This window comes from Polypterus senegalus, chromosome 13 (assembly GCF_016835505.1).
Source record: "Polypterus senegalus isolate Bchr_013 chromosome 13, ASM1683550v1, whole genome shotgun sequence".
In the NCBI taxonomy this organism is placed as follows: domain Eukaryota; kingdom Metazoa; phylum Chordata; class Cladistia; order Polypteriformes; family Polypteridae; genus Polypterus; species Polypterus senegalus.
The window spans coordinates 19647939-19662203 of record NC_053166.1 but is presented as its reverse complement, the minus strand read 5'-3'; the positions used below and the strand labels follow the sequence as shown (position 1 = coordinate 19662203).

General features: G+C 36.3%; 1 protein-coding gene across 1 annotated transcript in view; it reads left to right on the top strand.

The window, feature by feature from the left end:
• Window positions 1–3094: 3094 nt before the first annotated feature.
• The window catches only part of rbm22 (RNA binding motif protein 22), a 30896-nt gene continuing 19725 nt past the window's right edge, over window positions 3095–14265 (top strand). Inside the window, exons 1-4 of the mRNA XM_039774141.1 lie at window positions 3095–3195; window positions 7222–7275; window positions 7524–7553; window positions 12426–12558. Coding sequence (XP_039630075.1) covers window positions 3142–3195; window positions 7222–7275; window positions 7524–7553; window positions 12426–12558 — 271 coding nt within the window. The 5' untranslated portion in view covers window positions 3095–3141. The remainder of the gene's footprint in view (window positions 3196–7221; window positions 7276–7523; window positions 7554–12425; window positions 12559–14265) is intronic.

The window sequence follows — 14265 nt, the reverse complement described above, 5'->3', positions numbered from 1 at the left end:
CAGCGTGTCCTTGAAGCTGTATACCGATAATTCTCTTTCCGATCAGCTGCTGCTGTGATTCACACTCAGATACAGTGATATAAATACTCTGAGTGGTGCAGTGAGAGAAATATTGAAAAAGATGATCCGCTGTGGCAACTCCTAACAAGAGGAGCTGAAAGAAGAAGAAGAAGTGAGAGTAACAACGCTAAAGCAGTTATGGTATTTGGAATACTATGGCTGTTCCCTCTACCATTATATTGTTACAAGTTAATTACAATCAGATGCATTACACTAATAAACAATATGCGGTTAGTTTTGGTGTATTTATAAAGCCGCGTCAGGAAAATAAAGAGTAACCACACAGGAACAGTAGCACTGCTTTGACGCTGGGTGCCGCCAGTCTGCAAAACCGAGCGGAGAACTTGCGTACGACAAGGTATGAGGTACCGTGGAAAAGTGCGTGGATTTACACCAAGTGTAGGTTTTATACATCGTGATTTGAACGTGGAATAGTTCTTACGCAACGTTTCTGTGCGTACGCACCGTTTATACATGAGGCCCCAGGCCTCTTAACATATACAGAAGGTTTAGGAATAAATCTCCTTAAGCAACTCTAGAGGGCTTTGTGGCTGGGTGACCACAATACCTCACATGGGGTTTGTCAGTTTGGTTGTTTACCCTGCACTCTCTTTCCACCTCTTGCTCATTGCTTCCCCAGCACATTTTATTTTTAATAAATACAACCTTTTGTTAATTATGGCCTTCTTGGCAGGATTCTGGTTTAGGAATGCCACTAAAAAAAATGTCCCCTCTATTTTGAAGCAGCATTTACAAACTTTTTTCTGTACAGTAGTAACATGAGAAAAAAAAGGTAGCTCTCTGAACTCTAAACGTAAAATAACATCAGCGTGAGGCCTGAGGTTCTGAGCACTTTACCGCAACAGTTAAGAACAAGACTGACAATGCCAAAAGGCACTTAGAGAAGTACGTTGTTAATAATGCAAAAGATAATTCTTTCAGTGTTTTAGCAGTAAGAGAACCATCAAAGAGAAGGTGAAGTTAAGGACAGGGAGAAATTAAACATGAAGTAAAGAAAGTAGAAAATACTGATAATTAGTAGGGGAACTACGATAAAATACTGAATGAGGTGAATAGTTTTAATTCATGCAAAAGAAACACAATTAGTCTTGCACAATTGTGTCTTGCAGATTTAATTTTAAATTAATAAATTTGCTATTTTCTTCCACCAATTTGCACTCAATAATAATAATCTTTCTGAAAGATTTTCAAATGTTTTAAAAACCAAAACATTCAAGCTTCTCCTTCATTAATGTTTCTGTGACACTCCAAATTGTGGCTAGGAGTGTCCCGTTTGCTCTAATTCTCCTTGAGTTGTGTCTAGAACTTGACTGGAGTCCACCTGTGGCAAGCCTAATCGATCGGTTATCGTTTAGAAAGGCACACGTGTACCGGTGTATACAATATAAGGTCCCACAATTAATACTGCATGTGTGGAAAACAAAATCAAGCCATTAAGTCCATGGAATTCTCTGTAGACCTCTGTGATAAAAGTGTGGTGAGGCAAACATCGTGGCAATGGGCTAAAACCATTTCTAACACCTTCAGTTTTCCAAGTAGCACAGAGGCTTCAATAATTGTGAATGGGAAGAAGTTTGAAACCACCAGTACTATTCTTAGAGTTGGCTATCCAGCCAAACTGTGTAACTGGGCAAGGAGGACCTTGGTCAGAGAAGAGGCTAAAAACCGATTGGTCAATCTAATTGAGCATCAGAAATCCTCTGACTGACAGAACCTATCAGAAGAATCACCATCTCAGCACCAAACATTTATATTAGAGAGGCTAGATGGAAGTCACACTTGAGCTAAAGGAATATGGTAGTTTAAAGGACTATGACAGCATGAAGAAAAAGATCCTCTGCTCTGATGAGACAAAGATTTAACTCTTGGAGCAGAACTAAATGCACTATGCCTAGCGAAGACCAGGCACTGCTCATCACCTGCCTAATACCATCCTTACAGTGAAGCATGGTGGTAGCAGCATTATGCTGTGGGTGTGCTTCTCAGTAGTAGGCACAGGGAGACTGGTCAAAACTGAGAAAAGGATGACATGCAGGTTAGGTGCATTGGCGATCCTAAATTGTCCCTAGTGTGTGCTTGGTGTGTGTGTGTGCGCCCTGAGGTGGGCTGGCACCCTGCCCAGGGTTTGTTTCCTGCCTTGCACCCTGTGTTGGCTGGGATTGGCTCCAGCAGACCCCCGTGACCCTGTAGTTAGGATATAGCAGGTTGGATAATGGATGGATGGATGAATACAGAAAAGTACAGAGAGGTCCTTTAAGAAAATCTACAGTACTCCAGAGTGCACATAATTGCAGATTGCGGTGACATTTCACCTTTCAGTACCACAATGTCCCAAAGCCAAGACAACATTAGAGTGACTGCAGGACATGTCTCTGTGTGTCTTTGAGACTCTTAACCAAATCCCAGACTTAAACCCCACATAACATCCGTGGAAAAACCTTCTGATGGCCGATACCAGACGCGTCCCATCTAACCTAGCACAGCATGAGAGAATCTGCCAGAAAGAATGGGACAAATTATTTACAAATAAGCCTCTAAAACGTAACGAATTAAGAGTGTCGATATACCACGATTGTGAAGAAACTTCGACTTCAAAAATACCAAACTGATCCCTGAACATTAACATCATTTTTAAATCTCTGAAATTCTTTACAGGATAAATCTTTTTTATAATATTGAAAGAAAGTTCCCTTACTTTGTTTGTAATAAAATATGAGGAAATAACTAAAAGCTTTTTTTTACTATGACATAATATTCACATTGCTGCTCCAACATTCACTTATATAAGGTATAGGAACCACCTCATTTTTAAACAAAGAACGAATAGCTCGGTTAGTGCTATCGTTAAAGGGCTACGAGAAACAAATTCTTCCACAAACTGTGTTAACAACGTTACCTAAACAAACAATATTAAACATCCTCCAGTCCGAAAGATCATCAGATGCGCGAAAGTGGAGCTGACGCATGCGTGACGTTTACCGACTCTCACACCTCTCGAAGGCCGATGGGATAGCGCGAGTGTTGCCGCGCAGTGCATTGTGGGGCTACGCGTAATGCAACATGGCGACGTCGCTGGGTGCAAATACTTACAACAGGCAAAACTGGGAAGACGCGGTATGTTTGAATAGTTTTATGTTTTTAAATAAAAAATATAGCGATATAGCGGACATTAAAATTCAACCGAATATGTTAATTAAATATATTTTTTTTATTTACGTGTAACTCAGTTCTGATGTCTTTACCAAGAGGCTTGAGTTGCATGGTTCTGCTGCGGTATCTCAGTTGCTAAACAGGCTGTAAAGCCGGTACGTACCTAGTGTGAATGAATTGTCACAATCCTTTGGCTTTTCGCCGAAATGCTCATTTAATTCAGTATTTTTTTTTTTTTTTTTTTACTTTATTCCTTTTAAAGTTTACCCTTAGCATCAGTAGTGTACTGTAATAAAAGAAAGGCGCGATGGCCTGTATTTGACAGACTTGAGGGGAAAATTATATCAAATTATCGGTATGCTGCTCCAATACTGAATTTATCTGCTACAGATAGAGTAGTGTATTAGATATTAAAGTGCTGTTGATTTAAGCGCTTGTTTAAGCTAGTTTTGCACTGATATATCTGTCTTTATCACAAAGCCAAGATTTATTTAAGTCAAGTTATAGTTTTAAATTTCTAATTAGTATTCAAGTAAAAAATAAAATCTAGAGTTCTGCCTAAAGGGATTGACATAAATACTGTACCAATTTTAGAATGTGATACAAATCTTTTTTTCTTTCATTGCATCAAGGCTTAATGTGTACCAAAGATTAAAAAAAAACCAATTTAAGGTCCAACTTAATTGACATCTTTTTTCCCCCAATATCTCTGAGGTTTACCTAAAGGAATATTCCACCCAAAAATGAAACTTTTTTTTTATGTGTTATTTATGTCATGTACTCTGTAGTGGTGGCCAAGTAAAGGTTTTACCCTTAACGTTTTCTTTTAGAAATTACATGACAAAGATTGTAATAGAACATGAGCCAATAGTGACCAACGCTAGACAACAGCAATTGAAAAAAGAAAAAAACTCCTGTGACTTGTGCCACCTTATTCCACGTATCCATTATACAATTTTATACCCAGAATGGGCAAAATGCATGCATTTCTTGTAAAATACTAATACTTGTGGGAAAGGTAACCATATAATATAAACAGGTGAGGTGCATTCCCATAAAACTCATTGGTCAAGAATTCTGTCATCAGTTGAAAAGCTGTGCATTATGGGAATGAGCATTTCACAAGTTTTGAGTATAGAAATGGGTAGCGGACATGTGCTCAATGTAATTACGTGAGAATTTTTTTTCTTCCATGGATGTTGTCCAGCTTTGGTCAGTATTTTGTTCTGTACTTTATGTACTTTTTCCATTAAACTTTGAGATTTAAAATGTTGCCATCAATACAAACTACATAGGCTACATATAAAAAAAGCATCATTTTTGGGTGGAGTATTCCTTTTAAACACAAGACATCATCTTTCTAGATCATGAATATACATCTGAATTGTATGTCTTTACAAAGATGTTGAAATTTTCAAATGCTGCATCTTTACCCCTATTAAGACAGTTTTAGTTCTTTATTTCAAATTCACCAGTTAAAACCTATTGTTAGGCTACTAACAGCCAGTAACTGTTTCATGTTAATTGTTTTCTGTTATTTAATGCCATTGACGGTCTTTCCAGCTTTTGAAATTCTGAAGCCTGTGCTTCATGCATTTGCCACACCTTTTGTGTGTGTTATTGCAGTGACTGGAGTGGCCAGGTTTTTATAGTTCTGTAACTTTTCAAGACTATACTGACTTAAACTTACTACTGTACTTATAATTTAAACTTTCTTTATGGGAAATCTGATCTACTGCTGATTTATTTTTAACTGTGTTGCACAGTGTTTACTGTGAATTATGTTAAACTAGTGCAACATGCAAAAGTGTAATCCTAAAATAAAATGCAAACCGCTTATGAATTCTGAACATACAAATACATTGTCCTGGGGGATTATCAATAAATGACCCAGCGAGGACCGTGCTTTAATTACACTAAACGTTTGTCATTATCAGTTATAGGTATCAGGTGGATGCTATCTGCATTTCTTTAAATTTCCAGGACATATCAATTTATAAGCTTTCAGTTAAGACCAAGATCAAAGTTTTTGCCAAATTCGTTTGAGTGTAATGATATAACATGGGCAGAAATTAACATTTTATATATACAGTATAGGTAAAATAGATGATGACAGATGATTGAGCAAAATAATATATTATGAAAATGTACTTCTGAAAAAGACCCAAATTTCCCCATGGGACAAATAAAATCTGTCATCTTTCATCTGTCATATTGTCCCTTTCATATCTCTCTCTAGCTATATGTTATATAGTGCTTTTCATATCTATCTTTCATTTTTTCTGTTCTTTCTGTTTTTTTTTTTTTTGGTATGTGGCATCAGTACCTCTTCCATATTCTGGCATAATCTACATGACCTCCATCATTGTTTACCCTTAGTAAACACTACATGAGTATATAAATGTGAATTGCCTTTGATAGATTTATCTTTTGCTATCAAATGGTGTAAAGCTGGGTATTGTTTTGGAATTGTTTTTATTTTTCAATAGTGTGCCTAATCCTCTGATGTTATGCTTCCATTAAATGAATTTAAAACTATTAGAAAAACCTGTTAATAGGCCATTTGCCTTTTTTTCCATAACAAACGGTTTAAAATGAAAACTTAATGCAGGATATTTATAAAGGAAAAATGTAAATACAGGTATCTTAAAGAATTTATAGAGATTTTCTTTGTTAATATTTATGGCAACAATATTTTGCATCCAACAGTTAAGGCTGTCAAGCAAGCCTTATGAAGCTGGTGCTGGGGTCTGGGTACTTTATATCTCTTCAATTAGCCGTACTGAATTAACTTCAAATATTGTTTGTAAAGGAATATATAAAATCTGTACATACAAAGCCCAGTACAGCTCTGTCAATAGTTTCCTAATTGTTGATTTTATTTATTTTTTGCTAATGAGCAGAGAGCATGTGAAGGTAAATTCACATATGTTACATAACTTTTTCACTATCAGTAAGGACTCTGTCTGCTCTGATAGCAATTGCATGGTTTTCCAACATTTTTTCGTCATGGCTTGAGTGCGTGGCATGACTCCGACCACATCTTTCCATTATTTCTTTGTGAGTAACTATGCTTTAACCAGTAAAGGACAGATTTATTTTTTTTTTTTTTGGTCACTAGTAATTAGATATCTAAGTGAGCCAAATACTCATAACAAGTCTTCTTCACAGGGCTGCCAAATTGGCTAAAAGTAATGATGAAATTAAAAATAAGTAAATATTGAAATATATTTGAACTTATGTTAATGATTCTGGGTACCACATGTACATTGGAAGTGCTTTTTTTAATATGTTGTTATCATGGTAATGACCTCATTGACACCCACAGCAAGGACAAAAAGCAACCGCAAAAAAGAAATATAGTCAGCACCTGAGGAATCATCTGAAAAGCGGGATATTCACAGTATCACCTGCAGCAATATTTTAATAAAGGTGGCCTGAATATTTTTAATTACACCCCATTGTTTTAGGAATTACATGTCAAACCAGCAGCCATGGAAGATGGACACTAATTGTTGGGCATAGCAAGTTGGATGACAATAAAGAGGCTCTTGAAAATGGGGATTTCAAAGCACTGTAATAAAAGAAACAATTATGGGTCATTTTCCATTTGCTTTAATAAGAAAGTCTTAGCAGTAAACTATAGTTAGGGATCTCAGGCTTAAGAGTAAATGAGATAGAATCAGGTGCAAACTGATATTTATTGATGACGGGAGAAAAGCTTAGAAAAACTGCTCTGAGTACCCTTGTAGTTGTTTAGGAGTCTGACTGAAATTTCTATTTTTAGTATGTCGCAGGAAAAATTTGAAAAAGGACTTATTTTGTTTGTTTGTAAATTTTTGTTAACTATGGATAGATTTTGCTGTGCTTTTAAATGTAATGGTGAATCATGATGTATACAGAGATCTCTTTATACCAAATGATATGAATATATAAACTTAATATAACTGTAAACAATGTTGAATACTTAAAGTAGTTATTTTTCCATAGGACTTTCCCATCCTTTGTCAGACATGCCTGGGAGAAAATCCTTACATACGAATGGTAAGAAACAAGTGAATTAATATTAAACAGCTGCAATTTTCTGTTAATTTGACTTTACTTGAATTATGCCTGCCTTTGTTGCATTTACTTCTGTTAAAGAACTTTGTATATGTGACAGAGGATGAATGGATTGGAATGCTTGGAAAATCTTTAGTAACTGCAGAAAACAAAGTCAGAACAGTTAAAATGTTTCTATATTCATATTTAATATTTGAACATGCCTATACATTTTGTTTTTTTTTCTTTAGACAAAAGAGAAATATGGAAAAGAATGCAAGGTAAGCATTTACACATATATGTAAAAGATCTGCTCAGCTTTGCAAAGTTTTCACATTTTCACAAAACTGCTACATTACAAGAAAAACTAATGTGTCCTCCACACAAGTGCATCAGCCACCACAGACAGAGGCTATTCTCACTTCTCTGTAGTTGCAGATGGTCTCACAACATCAAATCACAGAACAAGAAATTGAGGAAGAACTTGTAATTGTAACTGAAGTCATCATTATATGAATGCGATCAATTTACCTTCAGAGTGTCGCTTTTTTCCCCCACTGGATGTTATTTAATTGCAATTTGCTTTTTTTGTATTTTTGACTTGGGAATACACTGAGCTGCCCACACCGGAGAAAAACTGTTTATCCATCTTAGTTGCTTACTTTATCTTCTCCCATTATACCTTGCAGTGTTGCAGTCTTGAGTGGCTGAATATATATTTTCCTATATTTTGCCAGAATCTTCATTTGTTCAACTATCATCCCTTTCTTTCTGGCTGCTTCTTTGAAGTTTTCTTTTCCATACCCTTCTAGGTCATCCCCTGCCTTTTTCCTTCACCCTTCATTTCAAACACCTTTTTGCAAAGTTTCACTCATAACATTGAAATGTCACATATTCAAATTCTTAACCATTTCTTTGCCAGTTTTTGTGACCAGTCTTACCATCTGTTGTCAAGGGTCATTTTATGTCTCTGAATCATTCTTATCCTGTGTCTGTGATTAGCTCAGTGACATAGGCCCTGATACTTTGGGACAACTTGCCTTTGGTTCACGGCCTCATATTATAAATATTCACAGCAATCCCATTACCAGTACTTCCTTCATCTGCCACCCAGAGGATGTGCTCTCTAGGTGTGTGTCTCCTGAGAGAGTTTATACATCTTTCAGGTGAAAACCATAATGCTCAGAATTTCAGGAATGATATTTGAAAGGATGTGAAAAATGATTAAACACCTGATTTTTGTATTTAGTCAAAATATATCTTGACCTGCTTCCCAATGACATTTTCAGTGACATTTAGGAAAGGTAGCCTACAAGCAATAAAGCTTAATTCAGTTTTTCAACAAACAATAAAGCTTTATTTAGTTTTGCAGTAAAAACCCTGTTTGTCTATTGCCCCTTTTTCACAGGCAGAAGTAGCAAAATCTAGAGAAAACAGTATGAGCCTCTCCCCACACTTATATCTGTAACATACAGCTCTCTCAGAAACGCTGTCGCTCCACATGTATGCTTTTGCCCATTACATCTGCGGTTTGTATTGTGTCTGTCAATTTATGTATTTAAAAAAAAAAAATTAAACCGTACCTTGCTATGCAGTGATTATGGCATGATAAGGCAGAACCATATTTTATTACTTCAAAGTGTTTTTTTATATACAAATCTTGGCATTGTGACTATGAGAAGCTCTTTATAAAGATGTTTGTCTTTTGATGTATCTTTAACACAGCCAAATCATATCTACAGTATGATTGCTGCCAGGGCTAGGTTCAAAGCTTTCTGGGTTAAGTCAGTGCTTAATCTGCTCTTGAGAGAAGTAGTACATCAGTTCCTTCTCTTCTGCCAGGAAAATGATAGTTCACATCCACCAAAACAAGTTTAAAACATAGTGGAATATATATTAAGTATTAAATTTCGAATACCAGATTTTAGAATAATAGACAACTACAAAATTAATGTGAATAAACATTTCTAAAATGTAGCACGCATTGCTTTGGCAGTTTACCGATTCATCTGTAAAACACTGTTGATTTAGGTCATGTCCACAGAGGGACATGTACGTCTTCACTGGTATGTGATTTTTGGAACTTTTGTCTTGAAAATTTCCTTCTTAATGTTTTAGGGTTTTCCTCAATTTGTTTCTCTTTTTCCTGAAATCAGTTTTCAGTCTTTCCAGACAAGAATCCAGGTTGATTTTGAAGGGAAAAAAAACTGCCCATATTTTTTTATTTATATATATATATATATATATAAAATATACGTAATATACATACATACATACATACACAAATATATATTACACTTTTTGGAGTGTAGTCTGCTTGGGACTTTGCCTGATAATAAATTACATTTACACCTTCAAGTTCGATCTTCATTTTCTCACATGGCTGCAGTTTTTTCCTTATGTTGAATGCTGCACAATGTTGGCTTTTTTGAGCAGCCACTTTCATTTTGGCACTCTTTCATACTGCATATAATTATAAGATATTGGGATATCTGAGATGCCTGTTGGTCTTTTAAAGTTTCCATCAGTTTCTTGGTGTCCTTTTTTTTTCTCTGTCTAGACTAGTTGTGGTGCCATATGTCTTCAGTTTCTTAATGGTGTTGATTGTTTTCCTGGAGATATTTGAAATTACTTTTCTAAAGAATGCCTTTCTACTTCTTTATCTGAAAGGTCTTGTGATATCATCAGTAAGCCTTTCAGGAAGAGAGGCTGTTCTGAAATGAATCAGTCACAGTCAACCACATTGTCACCAAGCCTGTCATATGTCTATAACAGTTGGTTTTAAAAGAGTGCATTTACATTGAGCATTAAGAGAGTGGTCTTTTTTTGAATCATTTATAGAACATTTCAGAATTTTTGAGGGTTTGGTTATACTTGGGCATAAATATAGTTAATGTGATTTGTGTGTGTTTTTAGTTTCAACCTGTTAGGCTTGTGTTATGGCCATTTCAATGTCTGTGTACCCTCTTTATATGTGCTATATAGCAATATGTAAATAAACTTGAATGTACATTATGTTCTTGAAATAATTTTGAGAGTAGTTTAATAAGATATATTTGCATTTTATATTCTCAAGCTGTAAATGCCTTCCAGTCCAGAGGGTCACAACTGCATTGTCATCCGTAAAGACCGTTCCATCGGCTGACTACTTTAAGCAGCTATTTAAAGCTGATCCTCCGGCTACAACGTTGGATATCTCTGGGTCCATGGTTCTTGAGGCTGATCCTCAAATTAGCCGTGAACCACCCCATCCCAATGAGACTGCACAGGTGGTGAATTAGCTGAGGGTAGAGAATGCTGTAAGGATCTGTGGTATCCGTGGTGAATTTGTCTAGGCTGGTGGGAAAGCTGTCCTCCTGGCATTGCAAGTAATCGTTGCTTCCATATGGGAGATGGGAGTCATCCCGGCTGTCTGGAAAACGGGAATTCTCATCCCTATCTGGAAAGTGAGCAGTGAACACCGGGATTGCAGCAACTACAGGGAGATAACAGTACTCTTGGTTCTGGGTAAGGTCCTTGCTAGGGTTATCCTCAGTAGGATCTGTGATCACTTGCTCACCTATCAGCGGCTGTAGCAGTGTGGTTTTATGCCTAAGAAGTCTACCATCGACTGCATCCTGGCACTGAGGGTTTTCATGGAGCAAAACTTGAATATTGGCAGTTTCTTTGCATCCTTTGTCGATTTTTGTAAAGTGTTTGACTCAGTTGATTGAGCAGCCCTGTGGAACATCCAAGACTTTGTGGGATCCCATCAAAATTGCGGGATATCATGGCCATCCTGTACACTGGTACTGTGAGTGCTATGCGGAGTGGAGGCAGAATGTTTGTGCTTTTTCCAGTTGATTCTGGGGTCCTTCAGGTGTGTGTTTTTGCTCCTACTCTCTGTTCATCTTTGCATGGACTGGATATTAGGCAGGGTCATAGGGTCCAGCGGCTGTGGGGCATCTGTTGGTGAAGAAAGACTCACTGATCTTGACTTTGCAGACAATGCTGTGATCTTCATGGAGTCAATGGAGGCTCTGATCAGGGCTCGTGAGACTGAATGAGGAGTCTGGGCTTGCAAGTGTCCGGGATAAAAATCAAGATCCAGGCCTTTAATGACCACAGCAGCGTGTCTGTCTGAGGAGAGAATGTTGTCCGTGTCAAGAGGTTTACTTACCTTGGCAACGATATTCATGTCTCTGTTGACAATTCCTATTAAGTTAGTAGGCTGATTGGGAGAGTGTGGGTTTAGGTCATGGGGTCGCTGGAAAGGGGTGTGTGGTGCTCCTGATATGTATGCAAAAGGATAAAGGTCCAAGTCTTTAGAGACCTGGTGATTCCTGTTTTGCTATATTGTTGTGAGACATGAATGCTATCCAGTGACCTGAAATGAAGACTGGACTCCTTCAGTACTGTGTCTCATTGGAGAATCCTTGGGTACCACTGGTTTGACTTTGTGTCGATTGAGCGGTTGCTTACGGAGTCCTGAATGAAGCACGTTACCTGCATTGTGAGGAAGTGTCAGTTACAGCATTATGAACATGTGGCGCGATTCCCAGAGTGTGATTTGGCTCGCGGGGGACGCCCAAGTAACACATGGCTGCGGCAGATAGATGGTCATTTCTGGACGGTGGGACTGGACCAAATGTCTGCCTGCTAGGATCCTGAGCTGTTTCATTGTGTGGTGGGTGGAGCGACTCGCGATACCAGTGCATGCTCCCCAACCTGCCCTGAACTGTAAATGCCTTCTGCTAAATGTACAGTAAATGACACAATTGTAATGTGAAAGGTAATGCAGCTTATTCATTATTAGTTGCAAAAGTATTCAGTTTACAGTATGCATTTTTAAGTATGAAAAATGCTTTTATGGTAGTTTTTAAAAATATATTTGGCAATTGAAAAACATTTTATGGGAAGGCAAAGTCAGTTGATCTTGTTTTGTCTTGACGTTTTAGAAACCAGTTGCTGACATACTGCTTTACTTTTCAGAGCTGTCTGTTAATTATTTGTGTTTCATGAAAATAATGTACAGTACTCTTTGTAGTATAATCTTATTGCAGCTCTCTTTATCATAAAATAATTACACTTGGAACAGTAGAAGTAGAAGTACAGTCAAGTATTGAAAGTACAATTGCAGTTTCAGCGTGACATTTGCATCCCTGTGTTGACAGATTTGTGCCAGACCTTTTACAGTCTTTCGTTGGTGCCCTGGTGTAAGGATGCGCTTTAAGAAGACAGAAGTGTGTCAGACATGCAGTAAGCTGAAGAATGTATGCCAGACATGTCTTTTGGACCTGGAATATGGTAAGTTTTGAGATTTATATAGATTAATGCTTCTATGCAAAATATGTTTATAAGAACTGATTTCTTTGCCATATGTATTCTGCATGAACTTTTGGAAATTTCATAATACTTTAAAGGAATACTCCAACTAAATTTTTTATGTTACTTATCTTAAGCGTTTGGCACTGATGCCTGAAAAAAAAATGTTATCTCATGTTTTAATCGAGAACAAAGGTAAAAGAAAAGTTTGATTATAATACAAGCCAATGTTGAGCAAATCTGTATGATGGCAGATGATATTGCAAACGTCCAAGGAAGAAAAAAAAAATATCACATTGCTCATGTCACAAAATCACAGTTGTTTGCTCTCAATATGCAAAACGCATGTGTGTTTTTCTAAAATATTGTTAAATACTTCTGGAAAAATTCACATATACTGTAATAAACTGGAAATTCTAGTTACATGGCACTAAGTTTTTGAATTTAGGATCCGCCTCTCTCAAATTTATTTGCTAAAAGTTGTGTCTTCATTTTAAGAAATGTTTAATGTTATGAGCAATTGACTGGATAACAGACGTGGATTATGCAACATGAGTAACATGCGATTCTACCCTCCCTGAAACCCCCACCACCCCGTTTAGTAAGTTTTTCACATCATTTGTCATTGCATTGGTCACCATTGGCTTGTATAATGTTATTAACCTTTTTATCTATATTCTCCATGAAAACGTGAAACTAAAAATATTTCTTGGTTTGTTCCTACAAAATGCATAGGGAGAGTTGTATTCATTTTTTAAGGAGTATACCTTTAAATACATTATTGCTTGCTGAACCTTTGTTTTCATTGCATTCATTCTAGTATTATTTTAGTGTTACTGATCTGGGTACGCAAAGCATATAGCATAAAGTGAATGTTTAATAAGCAGACTAGAATACAACTTATTTTTAGTCCTTTAATCTGTTAATAGAATGCATATATGCATGTCAGAATTTCAAAATATCTCGAGTCATAAGAATGCTGCATAAAAGGGCCAGGATCTTTTTTTAAGCTCTTTTTAAACATTATTGCTTATGTATATTTAAAACAGACATAGTTAAAGAAATGTTACTGCTTTTAAATTATAAATAAGTTAAAAAAATCTAAACAGTAAATAGTCTTTAATGCTGAGGTTTAAAAAAAAAAAAATTCTGAAAATTTAAAAACTAATGTTGCTTCTCTACTTCTATACACACACTGTATGTGTGTGTGTGTATATAGTGGCTTAGATTTCCCAAACCGAAAAAATAAGTAAATACGCATAGGGTTATAATTTGTGGGGGCAGTCAACATGCAATTAAAAACTTCTGCTGTTATATCTCTGTGAAATGTCCATTGATACAATCTTTTCATACTTTTTTGACTTCTCAGTTTCAGCCATGGATTTTTATAACTTCCCCATGTATTTCTAGCATGATTATTTTTTATTTATCTTTTTGAAAATAAAAAAAAAATCATCAACATTCAAGATAGATTTACATCTTCTCTAATCAGTTGATGTTCAAGTGAAAGGCATTTTTTATTTTTACATCACTAAACTGAAAATGAAAGATGACACTAGAGACCTACAAAATCATGTTCTCTAATGTTTAAAAGTGTATTAGTGGAAGGTAACTTATAAATAACTTTTTTAAGCTGCAGTAGATCAAGTTCTGTACTGTATTTTTAAAAAGTTGTTACAATCCTTTAGA